At 40.7% G+C, this 17,404-nt stretch overlaps 2 protein-coding genes across 2 annotated transcripts; one reads left to right on the top strand and one right to left on the bottom strand.

The window, feature by feature from the left end:
- Window positions 1-9,118: 9,118 nt before the first annotated feature.
- LOC142619188 (uncharacterized) lies at window positions 9,119-11,009 on the bottom strand. The gene is made up of 4 exons (XM_075792289.1): window positions 10,589-11,009; window positions 10,167-10,546; window positions 9,648-9,844; window positions 9,119-9,431 (listed from the first exon to the last, which is right to left on the bottom strand). Exons 1-4 carry the CDS (start codon window positions 11,007-11,009, stop codon window positions 9,119-9,121), a joined length of 1,311 nt encoding a protein of 436 aa, XP_075648404.1.
- A 5,277-nt stretch (window positions 11,010-16,286) lies between these two features.
- LOC142619099 (putative inorganic phosphate transporter 1-10) lies at window positions 16,287-16,905 on the top strand. The gene is made up of 2 exons (XM_075792196.1): window positions 16,287-16,551; window positions 16,640-16,905. The coding sequence occupies exons 1-2, from the start codon at window positions 16,287-16,289 to the stop codon at window positions 16,903-16,905; spliced, it is 531 nt and encodes a 176-aa protein (XP_075648311.1).
- The last annotated feature ends 499 nt before the right edge of the window (window positions 16,906-17,404 follow it).

Here is a 17,404-nt window from a genome sequence, read left to right as displayed (position 1 = left end):
TCCAGTTCACATTGATTTGTACGAGAATCAAGATGAGATAATGTCGAAACATTCCAAGTAATCTCACGCCGTGTTTCAGGCAATGACTTTTCTCCCCCTAATGGTGGGAAGATTGTTTCATTAAAACGACAATCCTCAAAACGTGCCTTAAAACTATCACTAGTTAGAGGTTCAAGATATCTAATGATAGATGAGGAATTAAAACCCACATATTTTCTAAGTCTACATTGAGGACCCATCTTAATGCGTTGTGGGGGTGCAATAGGTACATAAACAGCACAACTAAATGTACACAAGTGAAAAATATTTGATTGTTGGCCAAGTACAAGTTGTAATGGTGAAAATTTATGATAAACAGTTGACCTAATGTGAACTAATGAAACAACGTGTAAAATAGCATGACCCCAAGCAGAAACTGGTAATTTTGATTTCATAAGTAAAGGTCGAGCAATAATTTGAAGTCTCTTGATATATGATTCAACTAAACCATTTTGAGTATGTGTATAGGCAACAGGATGTTCAACATCAATTCCAATCGACATGCAATAGTCATCAAAAGCTTGAGATGTGATTTCACTAGCATTATCAAAACGAATTTTCCTAATCGGATAATCAGGAAATTGTGCTTGCAACTAAATTATTTGAGCAAGAAGCCTAGCAAATGCAACATTTCTAGTAGAAAGTAAACATACATGTGACCATCTGATTGATGCATCAATTAAAATCATAAAATACTTGAATGGACCACAAGGTGGGTGTATTGGTCCACATATATCACCCTAAATTCTTTCTAAGAAAGATGGACACTCAACAACAATCTTTGAATGTGATGGTTTGGTAATTAATTTACCTTGAAAACATGCACTACATGGATAATCACTAGATAAAAGAATCTTCAAGTTCTTTAAGGGATGTCCATGAGAGTTTTCAATAATTCGACACATCATTATTGATCCTGGATGTCCAAGACGATCATGCCAAAGTATAAAAACCTTTGGATCCGAACACTTCTGGTGTATTGCAACATTTGTTTCAACTGTTCTCATTATAGTATAATATAACCCAGAAGAGAAAATAAACAATTTTTCTAATATGAGCTTCTGTCCCGATACTATTGAAGTAATATAAAGAAATTCTTCACGCCTTCGTCATTAGTTTCAATATAATAACTATTATAACGTATATCCTTAAAGTTGAGTAAATTTCTGCTTAATTTAGAAGAATACAAAGCATCATCAATGCAAAGTTTTGTGCCCTTTGGCAACATGATAATCGCTCTTCCAGAGCCTTTAATTAAGTTTGATGAACCTGATATGGTATTGACATTGGCTTTGCATAATTTTAAAATTTGAAAATATTTTTTTATCTTTAAGGATCATATGAGTTGTTGCACTATCTGCTAGACAAAAATCTTCCCTAGTCATCTCAGAATTGATTTTACTAGTATGACCATTTATCTTCACATATGCAAAACATAAATTAAACTTTATTACTTTAAATATAAATAAAACATATCAAAATAAAAATACTTATTTCAATGCCATAATATAATGATAGAAAAATAATTAATTGGTATGGACATTTCCATTACCAATCATACTTATTAGTGTACGATAATATAATTAAAGAAAACAATTAATTGGTATGGACATTTCCATCACCAATCAGATTATCAAATTTTCCATCAACATCCTCAAAGAAATCAAAGACATCAAGATGAGTTATATCCACTCCATTTGGAAAAATCAAGATAATTCATAGGATCTTCAAGACCATTATGTTTAGCAAAGTTTGTTTCAATTCCCTTTCCCTTTTCTTTTATGGAGGCTTGATACAAATCTACCAAATGTTTAGGAGTACGACAGGTACGTGATCAATGACCTTCCATACCACACCTATAACACTTAATTTCATGGCCCTTTGATGGTTTTTCAGCAACAACTCATTATTTTGTTAAGCCGTTAGAGGATAAAACATTAGTTCATAACACTTTATGAACATATGCATTCAATATTGCTTTTGTAGGAGCACATTCGAAACATGATATATGTCTTCTATTATATAATTGTAATTGTGTGTCAGATTAATTTACTTACACCTTTAGTTTATTGCAACTTTAGTCATGCTGAGTTTTTAGAATGATCAAGTTCTTCTAGAACTTTTATTCTCCTAAGGGGTCTTTTATTGTAAAGTACTCAATTTTTATGTAAAGAATAACAAATAAAAGTTGTTACTTTTGAACGATCCTTCTAGGATACACCATCCATAAAAATATCTTTAGGATTTATTACATCAACATAGATCTCATCAAGATTCATCTAGATGAATCTTAGTATCAAGGATTCATGATAAGGAATCATTGCCTAATATGTCAAGGGCAACAAATTTAAGCTTTGTAAGGTTTGACATCTATATCAAATATAAAATTACAAAAGAAATTAAATAACAAATTTTTTTTATACAAAATTTTAATGAAACAATACTACACATACATATTCAAAATTTGATTGTAATGAAACAATACTTAAATATTTAAAGTTTATCAAAACACATTACATATAACTATAGGTATGATTGAGTTGCTTTATCACTAACCATTTTTAACAATATATTTTTAATCAATTAAACGTGAATCTCATAACAATATACAACAATAGGATAACGTGAATCTCATAAATTTTTAATCAATTAAAAATCACTAAAATTATGAGCATAAAGTGTAAAGACAAACAAATCGGATAATTACTAATTCCTTAAATAAAAAAATTTACAATGAGTTGGGAGAACTACACAAATAGTCGTTGATGTTTGAAGGACAATGGGAGGACAACTTCCTTTCCAAAATTGGGTAGAAGCTCATGCTGAAAACCTGTTGTGGAATGATAGAAATATATAATAAAAAACAAAGTAAAAAGAAACAAGAAATATATATTGATAAAGTCTTATATTCAAGTGGTCATCCACAATTCTTTTGATCTCACTTAGATGTGTATACAATAACAGTAGAGTAATCCCCAAAAAAAAAGAAAAAAAAAATAATAATATATATATATATATATATATATAGGACCTTAGAATGCTTGTAGAGTTTATGGGATAAGGTTGTAATAATTAGTACACTTATGAATATACATCTTCCCTATTTCAGCCTTTACACATCCCAAGTAACATTTTCTTTGTCCAAAGTTTACACATTCTAATCAAACTTTATTTCTAACAAGATGAATTTTTTATTTATTTATGTGATAGAGTAATAATTGAGAAAATGTTAATTTGTAAAAGGAAGGAAAAGAAAAAGAAGAAAAGAAAGTTAGTGGGACTAATGATATGGCTGCTGATGTGGCTCAACAAGAGCGTAGCAACAATAAATGCTACGCTTCAGCTTTTAGACATATATAGATAGAGATATGAGAGGTGCTAAGCATTTTGATGCAGACTCTTCACTACATACCAAATATCTTCCAAAATATGTGGTGGTTATCTGTTTTCTTTAGACCTTATATATGAACTTCCTTATTTGCCAGTAACACCAATTCCCTCCATATGCCCTTGTGTTGCACTAGCCCAAAGTGCCTCTCTGATAGGCACACAAATTACTTCATTCTTCTATCGGGCTCTACAGCTAAAGCTCCCCATCATAACTAAGCTTTAGTCCAAAGCATAGACACAAATTGCTTCCCATTGAGCTCATATATATTACCAGAAACTGCATATATGAAATCACTACTATCAATTAAAACCAACATTAAAATTCTTAGTGTACTCCAAAATTAAATTGAAAAGAGATAGGATAAAAAAAAATTGTTATATTGAAATGTCCTTGAGGTTGGGTCTTTTCGTAGTAGCAAGTGTCTCCCATCAAAACTAACAAGTCATGAGTTCAAGTCCAAGAATCATATTGGGTTTTAAGTTGCCTACCATAAATGGAAAATTATTAGGTACTCTCAGAGTACCATAAATGTGTACTCCTCCCTCTCACATAAATGGTGAGTCCCACCATGAATTTAATTAGTGGAACTCACCATTCATGTGAGAGGAGGGAGTACGCATTTATGGTACTCTGGGAGTACACAATAATTTCCCACCATAAATACTCTTAAACCTTGCAAAAAAGTGAGAGCTTTCTGAATTGGGTATTTGACTTTTTTATATTTAAATATGCTATAATAGTGCTAACTGATGTTTGTTCTGATATATAACATCATGAGAAATTGTCCTCTCATGTTTTTAATTAGTTCCTTCAATGAACAAATTGAAAAAGAGGCCAGGATTAAAATTAAAAAAAAAAAAGTTATCCTATAATACAGATACAGTATATATTATTCCCATACCCAAGTGCTAGCTGATGTTTGTTTTAATATATAACATCAAAAGAAATTGTCATCTCATATATTTAGTGCCTTTAGTAACAAATCACAAAAGTTATCTCAAGTAGGTTGAACTATAGCGTAGAAATAAATTTGTAATTCTTAAAGACCAAATGCAATTTTTTTTTATAATTTACATTAGTAAATGCTTTGAAATTCAACCAAGTTGCATCACCTACATCTATTTCCAAATTTTGAAAAGTAGAACTCGATACTTGTGCATACCCAAAATATGGTTATTGTGCTCAACCTCTACTTGGGCTCACAATCTATTTGTATTGTGGGCGTTGGATTTCCTATTATGGATGGTCCTATGCTCGGTGACCCAAATATTCTCCTATTTCTACAAACCCTTTTCTCACAATGTCACTTTCCTTTCTTAGTTTGGTCGTTCCTTCTTACCAGCTCTCTCTCTCTCGGAAATTGCCAACCCCCATTTCTCTCTGCATTCTCCTATTTATAGCCTTAGATAAGTGGAGGTGCCACGATTACTCCCCCTTATTAGTGCAAATGAGGGTCCAATTCTATCATCTTTAGGTGGGTTTTTGGTGGGAAAGTGGTAGTGGCATTGGAACTAACTCCCACCTCCAAAAACCCACCCGGTAGCGATATTCTCCAAGGCAGTACCGGGCAACTGAGAACGCAAGGTGTTCTCGACATGCGCTCCTCCCGTTTATGGAGTAGCGTGATTGGCATGAACATGTTTCTAACACGTTTAAAGGGAGATGGGCCTGTCTTGGTTTTTGGGCTTGAATTGGGCCCGAAGATGTGTTCGGATCGAGGTCAAAGGCTCAACAACCTGAATCAGTGCGTCGGGTCATAGGCCATGGCCCAAAGTTCAACGGGGCTTGGGCCCGTACCCTTACAATAGCCCCCCCTTGGTTCATACTCGGCTACCAAGAATGAACCACGGACAACTTGATAGGCGCTAGTGACCTGTTGGGGACCCTCAACCGCCAGTTATTTAAACAAACAAGATAGTCATAAATGCTTTCTCAAAAGGGGTGCCTTATTAGGTTGTTAAGTCTCACCGTTTCCATACCCTGATGGTTCGTGATCAGTGCCTGCACATGTGGAGGGTTATGAAAAGATGCTAGAGGGACTTTCCCACCTCTTCATTCATTAAATGCCCTAGTCCTCTAAATAGTACCCTCAGATTTCCCATTTCACTTTTTGCATCCTCTCCTTCAATTTCCTCTCTGCCAAGCATACTCATCTCGTGCGTAAACACAACTCCAGATCATCATTTCCTAGAGCCCAAAGTAAGTCCTCTTTAATTTCTCTTCTTCTTTCAGTTTTTCTTCGTTCTAGAGTTTAGATATAGGGTACTTTCACCTTCTTGAGTCTAAGGCAGCCTTGGCTAGCTTTAGGGCGGCCTATGGCATCCTTGCAAACGTTGGTATCGCCTACTGTCACAAGGGCGATATTGCTCTCCAGCGACGTTCTAACCCAAACGTAGTGTTTTTCCCTTTAGTGGTCATTTTGGAGGGTGGGGTTAGATTTTTAGTTGACCCCTTCATACTCAGCACCCTTAGGTTTTACGGCTTGTGCCCCGACCAACCCCCCCCCAAAATTTTCCAAATCGTTAGTTGCATAAGTAAGTTGAACCAACTATACTAGCTACAACTAAACCATCACGACATAAACTTTATGTATAGTTTATATGGTAACATTAGGTCCGATTACTATTTAAAAGCCAGGGATGTATGGGTACGGCTCATATCATGCCTTCCCGACTCCAATAGAAATTCAGCAGGAGAATTCCTACGGGTGAACAACAATTGGTTTGCCGATGAGCTCCCCTACCCACTATCGCCGGGGATGTTGGTTGGTACCGTGCACTTTTATCTACTTTGGATCTTTCTTCTTTGCTTATTTTACTTGTACATTTATTAATCGGTTTTCATATTCCTTTGGTGCAGAAAGTAAGAGGTTCAAACCCAACCTAAGAGTTATGCACGTGAGAGACCTTAATTTTGTGCTCAGATCGGAGATATTTGTGCACATGGACGGACAACTCTGAGCATCTCACCTGATTCTCAGCATTGATCCAGTGTACACTACTTGGCAAAACTTCAGTCAATCTTTGTTAGTGGACAGCCCTCTACTATCTTACATAGACGTAAAGCACGCCAACTTGCTCCCCTCCTTTCTCAGGATAAGCAAAGCAAGGGACCTTGGCCCCTGATACACTAATGCGGACGATCTTGCACCGATAAGGGATGCCTCAGCTGACATCGTATCTTAGAGCCGTAAAACCCATGTGCCTGTTAGAGAGCCCGAAGAAACAGCCAAGTCAATTAATTCTTCAGTCGCAGAGGTTGATCAAGGCGAAAGGATGGTGAAGAAGAGAGTGATGACCATTGACTGGTTTTTGTCGGGCACCTACCCTGCAGCTCAACCTTAACACCCTCAAGGCAGGGATCAAGTTCCTCCTCCTCCTGCTGGTCAAACTAGAAAAAGGCAGCGCGTTGCCGAGAAACCACCCTAGGTCCCAGGTGACGCTCCTTCAAGGACCCCTCCCCGTGTATCTAGTGGGCCCACGATCCAGGAGCCGATTAGTGGTTCTTAACCAACTGTCAAGGTCGGGACCTATGTGACGTCCTCTTTTCAATCCGAGGTGGGTTGTCTAACCATCTTTAGACTAGGTGATAAGCCTCTACCAGTGTCTACCAGTATTAGGACATGGGCACAAGGTGAAGGGGGGCGGATCACCTAGAGTTTGGCGCGGGGTCTCCTACTGCCCAGGGATGTTCACTTCTTCTCGGACGGGACCGACGAGTCGCTTGCTAGGCAGCTGCAGTGGCATACTATAGCGGTAACTTTCTATCTCATCCTTTTTCATTTGTAGCAATGCATGTGCATCTCCTTTGCCTTCACTTACCATCATATTATTGTTACGTCATTAGGCCGCGCGGCTGACCTACGTCATTGGTGAGAGGTTAAAGGAGGCTACCGAGGATACCGAACTGGAAAGGACGCTAAAAGATGTTGTTGTTGCCACAGTGAAGGAGAAGAGCAAAGCTGCTGAGGTCTCCGAGAAGAGGGCACATACTGCCGAGAAATCCTGGTTGGCGGTAGAGAGCAAATTGACAGAAATGGAGGTTAAGCTGGGGGAAATAAAGCTCAAATTGGTGAAGCCAGACAGCCTAAACTTGGCCCAAGCTGGCGAGATCACTGACGTGAAAATAGCCCTTGAAGCCTGCGAGGAAAAGTGGTATAATGTAGGCTTTACGGAAGCTGAAAACTCTATAGAGCCCATTGTCCATCAAGGCGGGCATCATGGGTTCAAGGAGGGGTTACTAGCAGCCCTACAAGAAATGGGGGTGGCCGAGGATTCCCCACTAAGGAATCCCAAGAAAATTCCCTACCTAGCCCTTCCTCCCCCCGTTCAGAGTTAAGTCGGTGCCGCAGATGAGGAAGATACCCCTAGCATGAGGGAGTTGATGCGGGCGATTGACTCCCATGTGGAGTTGGTCAATCTGGAAGTCACCAGCAACATTCATGCTACCACCGAGGACGTCCAAGCCCGGACACCCCTAGCAGCCCAACCAGCCAAGGATGCGCCAGAACAACCTACTGCCCAACTTTCGCCTACCGATACCGTAGTATGATTATTGATGCTTCGCTTGTATTAAACCCTTTATTTTTTTTCTTTTTCATTTCTCTTACTTTTTATGTGTTTGGTTTGCCTAGGTCGCCGGGTTCTGGTGACAAAACAATGGTTTAACCTTTGAATTATTTTGATTAGTCGTCTTAAGATGGCAACTGTACGCTTTTCTCTTCTTCTTTTTTATTTATTTTTTTTATATCCATGTTTGTAAATAATTGCTGAATTTATAAATGATTGTGGTTGTCAACTTGCTCATCGTACCTTACTTTCTCATTTATGATGGCCGGGTATCCACATTAGTGTTCACCCCAGTTTGATAATAAAACCTTACCCTTTCATTCGAGAGGGACGGACCACGTTGGTGACCGAAATTGGGTCTGAGGTGAGTCTCTACATTTATTAAGAGTCGTTAGGTTTGCACCTCCTTGACACTTGATTTTATTCATGCTGAAAACATTGTTCCCTGTCCAACGGTTAACGTCCAACCGAGAGTGCATTTCTGCCCATAAATGTTCTGATTTACAATTTCCACCTGCTCGGTGACAAGGATCAAACTGAGAAGCAGGTTTGTCAGAATGACTTGATATAAGGTTTCCACCTGCTCGGTGATTAGGGTCGAACTGGGTGCAGGCTTCTATCCTTTGAGAAATTTTTTAGGGTTAAGGTTTCCACCTGCTTGGTGATTAGGACCGAACTGGGAATAGGTTTTTGTCCTTAGATAAAATTTGAGATTAGGTTTCCACTTGTCCAGTGATAAAAATCGAACTGGGAACAAGTTTCTATCCTTAGATAAAATTTAAGATTAGGTTTCCACCTGCTCGATGATGAAGACCGAGTAAGGAATAGTTTTCTGTCCTTAGAATAATTTTTCAGTTTTCATGTTCATTGACCGGAGATAACGGGTTAACAACAGACTTATAAGTACAAATTCACCTGCATGGACAATCATCACTTTTGTATTACTTAATAATATACACATATAACATTACATTCAATCCGTACTGCCACGTAATGATAATCAGTGGAAGAAGTTTTTCAAATTGTGAGCATTCCATGGCCGGGGAAGTGGTCTTTCGTCCAAGTCTTCCAAATAATACGCCCTTGCACCCTCAATGGCAGTGACTCTAGAAGGTCCCTCTTAGGTCGGTGCTAACTTCCCTGCATTGATATCCCCCGTATTCCCTACTACCTTCCGAAGTACTATATCTGTCGCTCTAAACTCCCTTTTCCTCACATCCCTGTTGTATCTCCAGGAAAATTTTTGCTGATATTCTGCCAGCCATATAGTCGCCGATTCCTGGTGCTGCTCTAACAAGTTCAACTGTTTCAACATCGACTCCAAATTCTCGGTGAGGTTGAAACCCGAAACCCGGGCACTACACAAGTTTATTTCTGCTGGTATGACTACCTCCGCTCCATATGTTAGAAAGAACAGGGTCTCTATAGTGGACCTTCTCAAGGTTGTTCAGTATGCCCATAAAACACTAAGCAACTCCTCTACCCACCTACCCTTAGCGCCTTCTAGTCTTCTCTTAAACCCGTTCACAATGGCCTTGTTTGTAGCCTCGGCCTGGCCGTTGCTCTAAGGATATGTCGGGGTAGAATATCAGTTTGTGATGCTGAGACTGCCACAAAATTCACAAAAAGCTCGGCTGTCGAACTACAACCTGTTGTTTGACACTAAGGACTCTGGTACCCCAAACCTTGTTACTAGGTTCCTCCATACAAACTTCTTAACATCCACATCCCGGATGTTGGCCAACGCCTCTACCTCTACCCACTTGATGAAATAATCTACGACTACTAAAACAAACTTTCGATTTCCTGTAGCCCGAGGGAATTGACCAACGATATCTAGCCCCCACTGCGCAAAGGGCCAAGGGCTATTAACGGGATTTAGGCTCCCTGCCGGTTGATGGATCATTAGGGCGTGCCTCTGACACTACTCACATTTATGTGCATACTCAGTAGCATCTCCTTACATTCACGGCCACCAAATCCATAAGTCATTGCTTGGTGCGCTAATGAACACCCTCCCACGTGACTGCCGCACACTCCCCCATGTAGCTCGGCCAGGAGTTCTTCAATCTTGCTGGGTGCAAACACTATAAGTAAGGCCCGTCAAAAGATCTTTGATACAGCTTACGATCAATTGATAGCTAATACCAAGCAGTTGTTCGGTGTACTTTTTTTGCTTCCTTCTCATCAGCAGGCACTCGATCCTCGGCTAAAAAGTCGATGATCGGGTCCATCCAACATGGCCTAACTGTTGTCACAATTGAAACACTTACTCCTGCATTGATACTTGATTTTGCTACTAACTCTACCTTTATCAACCGAGGAATTTCCTCGGTTGAGGACGACGCCAATATGGCCAAAGAATCGGCATGCCGATTCTGCCCCCTAGCTACTTGAACCACCTTAACATTATGAAAGCGGTCCATAGTTTGTTTCGCCAACCATAAGTATTCCATCATCTGGGGATCCTTAGCCTCAAAGCTTCCCTGTACTTGATTGACCACTAGCCGAGAGTTCGAGTAGATCTCTACTTCTTTAGCACCCAGATCTGAAACAACTCACAATCTAGCCAGTAGGGCCTCATACTCACCTTCGTTATTAGAGGCCATAAAGCCCAACCTAAAGGAATGCTCCAACTTTATTCCTTCTGGGGTGATGACTACGATCCCAACCCCGGCTCCTAATGCGTTGGATGCACCATCCACAAATAGCTTCCACGGGATTACCTCAACAAGGCAAACCATCTCCTTCCCCACCCTCGGGGAAAACTCTGCAATGAAATCAATGAGGACCTGACCCTTCACCAAGCTTCTAGGCCCATACCTAATATCAAAAGAGCCTAGCCGAGTTCCCCACTTAACTATTCTTCCTATGAAATCAGATCTCTTCAATAACGACTGTAGAGAATACTCGGTCAATACATAAACAATATGAGCCTGAAAGTAGTGGGGTAGCGTCCTCATGGCATGAACTAACGCCAACACCAACTTCTCCAAAGGCAAATACCTCATCTCGGCATCGACCAAGGTTTTGCTGATATAGTATATAGGCTATTGTACACCCTGGTCTCTCAGCAGCATGACACTTACTACATGTTCAGAAATCGAGAGGTACATGTATAAGTCCTCTCCAAGGTTTGGGGCTGTCAGCAGAGGGGACCGCGTCAAATACTCCTTGAAACCTCGGAAAGCCCTTTCACACTCTTCGTTCCATTAGAATCCCTTCCATTTTTTTAGAAGTTGGTAAAATGGATGGTACCGATCAGCAGACTTGGAAATAAACCGGTTAAAGGCAGCTAACATACTGGTCAATACTTGAACTTCCTTTGAATTGCTCGGTGGTTTGAGGTGTTTTACTGCTTCAATTTGATCAGGGTTGACTTCTATTCCTCGATTAGTGATCAAGTACCCTAAGAACTTGCCAGCCCCCACTCCGAAAGCACACTTCTTGGCATTGAGTCACAACTTGTGCAGTCGAAGCACTTCGAACACCTCTTTAAGGTCGCCAATATGTTGCATCTCCCATTTGCTCTTTACCACCATATCATCAATGTAGACCTCGACTGTGCGCCCAATCTTATCTCTGAACATTCTCGTCATCATCCATTGATATGTGGTCCTAGCATTTTTCAACCCAAATGGCATCACGGTATAATGGCAGTTAGTGTCAGGTGAAATAAATGTCGTCTTCTCCTGATCCTCGACAGCCAAGGCGATCTGATAATAACCCTAAAAAGCGTCCAAAAAGCTCATTCTCGAGTGCCCATAAATGGCATCTACCAGCTGATCAATCTTTGGCATAGGAAACGGATCCTTTGAACATGCTCGGTTCAGGTCAGTGAAGTCAACACAAACCCTCCACTTGCCATTTTTCTTTTTTACCACCACGATATTTGCTAGCCTTTATTGCCTTAGCTCCCTTGAGTCTCTTAACCTCTTGCCTGACAACTTCGACGTTCTCCTTAGCCAATCTCCTCGACCTCTATTTCTTGGAGGGGTGTAAGTGGTCCACGTTAAGTTTGTGAACTATGAATTCAAGATCCACCCTAGGCACCTCATATAGGCTCCAAGCGAACACGTCCACCTTTTGCACAAAGAATAACAGCATCTCTACCCTCTCTTTGTTTTCCACACTTACTCCTATTAGAAAACTCCTATCATCATCCGACAATATCCTTACTCGTACCAAGCCCTCGGCATAGCTAGCCCCTGCTTCCATTTGGGATTCATGTAATTGCTATAAGGGAGCCTCCTTGATTGACTCCTTTTGTTTTGTTCCCGGGCCAATTGCGGCTACCAAGCATTGCCTAGCCATTTGCTAGTTACCCCTCACTACAAAAATACCTTGCTCCGTGTAGAATTTGACCTTCACATGCAGGGTGGACGGTACTGCCCCCATTGTATGAATCCACGACCTCTCTAGAATCGTCGTGTAAGGAGAAAATGAAGTGACCACTATGAATGTTACCATCACCTCCTTGCCTTCCGTATTCACGAAAAGCGAGATCTACCCTTTTGGGATTACCATTCGACCATCAAACCCCATCAGTGGTGTATTGTACTTGGATAGATCTTCCTTCTTCAAGCCAAGCCCCCTGTACAAGTCTGGATACATCACCTCGGCACCATTCCCCTGATCTATCATTACCCTTTTTACTACAAAACCATTTATCCGGACTGTAACCACTAAAGCATCATCGTGTGGTTGAATCATGCCCTCCAGGTCATCGTCATTAAAGGCGATAGGCTCCCGAGTACACCTCAACTTCTTCTCGGCGGGTTGATCACCTGTGCAACTTTTCGTCGGTACCATGGCCAGTATCCCCTTTCTGTCGAACACCTAAGTGCCTCTTGGGGCTACGTGGATGACTTCTATCACTCCCAATGGGGGTGGGAGATGGATCCCTCAAGGTTAGGCACCCTGCCCGACTTCCTGATTCTTAGGATCCACCACGAATGCTTTCAAGTATCTTGCCTTCACCAACTGCTCTAGATAATCTTTTAACACCTTGCACTGTTCGGTGGTATGCCCCTTATCTTTATGGTAAGTATAATACAAGTTTTTATTTCTCCTAGACGGATCTCCCCCCATCTTGTTTGGCTACTGAAAATATGGCTCATTTTTTTATCCGATCCACGATCTTATGCACCGACTCCTTGAATGTCACATTCACTTTCTCGATTTGCGTGCCTAGCCCCTGGATCCTCAAATCTTTCCAGGGTCTTGCCTGAAAACTGCTTGGCCGAGGCTTATTTATGACCGGGGCCTTACCTTTGCTCTGCAATTGGTCATCCTCTAATCGTTCATGCTCTTCAATGTGCCTCATTAACTGCCTCATATCCTTGGGAGGCCTCATTGTCAACGAGTCTCGTAACTTGAAATCCTCTGGCAATCCCATCTGAAAAGTACTTGCCGCGATCTTTTCATTACCTCTGCCAATTTCGTTGTACAACTTCCGGTACCGATTGGCGTAGCTGCAGAGGGTTTCGCCAGCCCCCATTTTCATTGATAGCAGAGCATCCACAAGCTGCAGAACTCGGCTGTAGGTCATGAACCGAACACCAAACTCCTATATCAACTCAAAAAAGCTGTGGATTGATCCTTTCCTTAATCCATTGAACCACCTCAAAGCAGTGGGACCAATACTCGAAGGAAATACCTTACACATCAATGCATCGTTATGAGAGTACAAGGACATCATTTGAATGTAATGGCTTACATGTTCTACCGGGTCCATTTAAATCTGCTAGGCATAAGGGCCTCTTCAATGTTCCTTGAAAATGGTGATCGGGCAGCTCGGTGCAATGCGTGGCTCATAGCGTCCATGGTAGCGTTTCAAGGTTGCTGCTCCTCTAGGGAAATCGAGTCCCGGTCTGCATATTCTTGCGAGCGATCCCGGTGTCGATGAGATCCAGATTGGTGGGATCCTACTCCACAAAGAGGCGTTCTCGGCATGCGCTCCTCCCATTTATGGAGTAGCATGATCGGCATGAACGTGTTTCTGACATGTTTAAAGGGAGACGGGCCTGTCTTGGTTTTTGGGCTTGAATTGGGCCCAAAGATGTGTTCGGATCAAGGTCAAAGGCCCAACGACTTGAATCCATGCGTCGGGTCATGGGCCATGGCCCAAAGTTCAACTGGCCTGGGCCCGCATCCCGTACAGTACTGATTGAAAAAAGAATGAAATTAATGTCACAAAATAATGAATAAAAAATCAAGAACATAAAAGGGAAATTTTTGGAAGCAGAATTAATGAACCTAGGGATGAAATGTTGAGATTTAGACTGGATCAAAGAGGAAGAAATTCTAGAAGTTGAAGCCCACCAAGATCTCTTGCGCCATTTTTTTTTACCTCCTGAGGCTGGTTTTTCATTCTTTGCTACAGGTAAAAGTTTCAAATTAACAGAGAATTGGTCAGAATTTGTTGTGGCCATTGGCTAAAGAAATCATTTTAGTTCGGAGTAAGAACCAACAAAATTAAGGGGGAATTACAAAAAAAGAGATGGAAACTAATTTGAAAATTTTGGTGGCCATGGATTCCTCCATGTCTTTCCGGCTATGGCGTAGCCAAAATATTGAAATCACTATATTAAAGCAGAATTCAAACTGAATATATTGCAAATGAACAAAAATGGACCAAAAAGGAATACTAAAAAAATCGGGATGGCAAAAAGGAGAACAGCAAGAATGCAAGATATACCAACACTGATGTCATAATCCTGTACAAATGATAAAAATTGTTTATCGTAAATGTGCAGGCTTCCCCTCTTCAAAGCCTAGACGGATATAAAAGCCCTTTATGCTAACGCCACTGTGTGGAATCTAGTGTCGGCCAAATGTACGATCTCATTTTGGATAAGCTTAGGTGCTCCTCGAAACCCCGAGGCCTAAAGTTGAAGACGTTTATGACATGGTCGGCAACGGGAGTTTTCACCATCCCCGATGATTAGGCTACCCGAACAGCCATAGCTTAGAGAGTACAATTCCACCTCGGGAACATCTCAGCCAAGCAACAGACCCAACGGTGGAGCTAATTCCAATGCCACTACCACCCTCTATCCACCACCAAACGTCCACTCAGGAGCAACGGTATTGGACATCCCTTCCACTACCTAGGGAGCATCTCGGCTGAGCAACAGACCCAACGGTGGAACTAGTTCCAATGCTATTTTCATCTTATCTCATTCGCATTTAAAGCACCCACTCAAGGGTAACGACATTGGACCGCTCCCTCCACTGACCAGGAAAGCGATCGTGCCAACCCCACTACCTTGTTCTATAAATAGGCAGAGGAAATTGGGGTGAAGGGGTTGGCAATGCTGGGAGAAAAGTGGTATAACCAAAGAGCCATCACTTAGGAAAAGAAAGAAAAGTACTAGAGTAAAGGGTTAGTTACAGAGTTGGACTAGCCGAGCACAGCATCACCCATAGTAGGAAATTCAAAGGCCCACCATACAAATAGATTGTGAGCCCAAATACCTCTTAGGCCCACTAGTTATATTTGGGTGCGTACAGTAAACTAAACAATTTTTTTTTTTTTTTGAGAAAGAAACTAAACAAATAATTGAATGCCTTGCATGGCTAGCAGACTTGCAGAACAAGCACATGCCCATTCACTTACAATAAATGTAAAAAATAAAAAAAAAAATGTGGACGTGTTCCCGTATCAATACAAACCTCGGGCTAAAAAATCACTCCGTGCATCCCATCATTGTTTTTGCAAGCCCATACACGCGTTCTTGATGTAGAATAGACAACAAAAACTTTCCTTGAGAGAAAAAAAAGTCAAAAATCAATCTGGCACTAATAACTTCTAAGAAAAACATAATTAAATACGGAAAGCATCTGAAGTATATATATGGCTTTTAAGTTCGATCCGCATCTTGATGAAATTATGGACACAAATGGTCAATACTTCCCGCACAATATAAAATGAGTAGCACATGCTTTGTCACATAATGCAAGAATAGTCTATCAAAAAAAAATGCAAGGATAGTTGACTACTCTTTACAGGTTTGAATGGAATATTTACCATCTCATGTTGTACTGTTGACATTGAAGGATATTTCTGTAGCTTTTTGACCTTATTAATGAAAGTTTATTCTCTTGCCTCAAAAAAAAAACAAATAAACAAACAAGCAAACAAAAAACTTCTTGGCATGTACGCACCATATTATTGTTAAAAAAAAAAAAGACCAAAGAATTTTCAATTCCTTTCATTATCCGGGTCTTGCTATTATTAAACCTCAAACGATAAGGTAAACTTTTCAAATCTTGCAAAAATAAGAATGGTGTTAAAATTTCTTTACATCCTTGACACTGCAAAAACTCAGTTACACCATTTCAATGCAATCATCATAGCTGGCTCGGAACTTTTCCCTGACGCCTATGATCTCTTCTGCATCCCTTTGATTATAATACTCAACGGACGGCTCTACTATGAGAAGGAGGCCGAGCCCAACAAGTATGTGATCCCACCCGTAGTTGTGTTTACCATGGTGGTCATCGCTCTTGTGGGTACTGCGATTGGTCAACGGGTGTTGGGTAGGCTTGGTGATCTAATCGGCAGGCGCCGCCTGTACGGGTTCGCTTTGATCATCATGGTGCTCAGTTCCATTGCGTTTGGTTTCTCGAAATGCAGCACAAGGAACTGTGGCTGTTCAGGTTCATTCTGGGGTTAGGGATTGGTGTGGACTGTGGACTACCCATTGTCGGCTACAATTATGTGGGAGTTGGCTAACAAGAGGACAAATGGCGCTTCTTATACCTGCCGTGTTTTCAACGCAGGGCTTTGAGATATTGGCTGCTTTGGCGGTCACGAAAGTGGTGTGCGCAATACTTGACCACGCATATGATGGAGCCTCCAAAGATCCAACACCCAAGATAACAGATTTGCATGGACGTTGATAGTGATGCTTGGTGCAATTCCGGCTGGGTTAACATTTTATTTGGCGAATGAATATGTCTGAAACTGCAGTCTGGTAAATCTACTAAATCCATCGATCTAATCTATGATCTATCTAATACGTGTGTATATATATATATAAAATAAGATAAATACCATTATTTTTCAACAGCACCTAAAATTTGTTAGTGAAAATTTTGTGTACAGTACACTTTTCAAAATTACAAAACTTTACAAAGCTTTACTACTTGAGCGATGTCAAGTCAATTTGAAGCTTTTAAGGCTTTACATGTGTCCAAATTTAGAATAATTTGGATAAAGTGATGTTATGGAAGTCTAAATGGGGACGGACCCAAGTTAGTGCAGAAGGGGCCATGCCCCCCCCCCCCCCCCCCCCCATTCCCCCTACAATTTTGAAAAAAAAAAAAAAAAAGCACTATATACAAATATTTCCCCTAAAAAATATATTTTTGGCCTCCTTCCTTCAAAATCTTTACATTT

Source organism: Castanea sativa, chromosome 1, assembly GCF_040712315.1.
Source record: "Castanea sativa cultivar Marrone di Chiusa Pesio chromosome 1, ASM4071231v1".
NCBI lineage: Eukaryota > Viridiplantae > Streptophyta > Magnoliopsida > Fagales > Fagaceae > Castanea > Castanea sativa.
This window is presented reverse-complemented; position numbering and strand designations above follow the sequence as displayed.

Coding starts and splice junctions, on each gene's coding strand:
- LOC142619188 (XM_075792289.1), bottom strand. CDS start 11,009: ATGAGGTATTTGCCTTTGGAGAAGTTGGTGTTGGCGTTAGTTCATGCC. Junction 10,547..10,588: donor TATGGCCTCTAATAACGAAG/GTGAGTATGAGG, acceptor GAGTTGTTTCAG/ATCTGGGTGCTAAAGAAGTA. Junction 9,845..10,166: donor ATGAGAAGGAAGCAAAAAAA/GTACACCGAACA, acceptor CCCTTTGCGCAG/TGGGGGCTAGATATCGTTGG.
- LOC142619099 (XM_075792196.1), top strand. CDS start 16,287: ATGGTGTTAAAATTTCTTTACATCCTTGACACTGCAAAAACTCAGTTA. Junction 16,552..16,639: donor ACGGGTGTTGGGTAGGCTTG/GTGATCTAATCG, acceptor CTCGAAATGCAG/CACAAGGAACTGTGGCTGTT.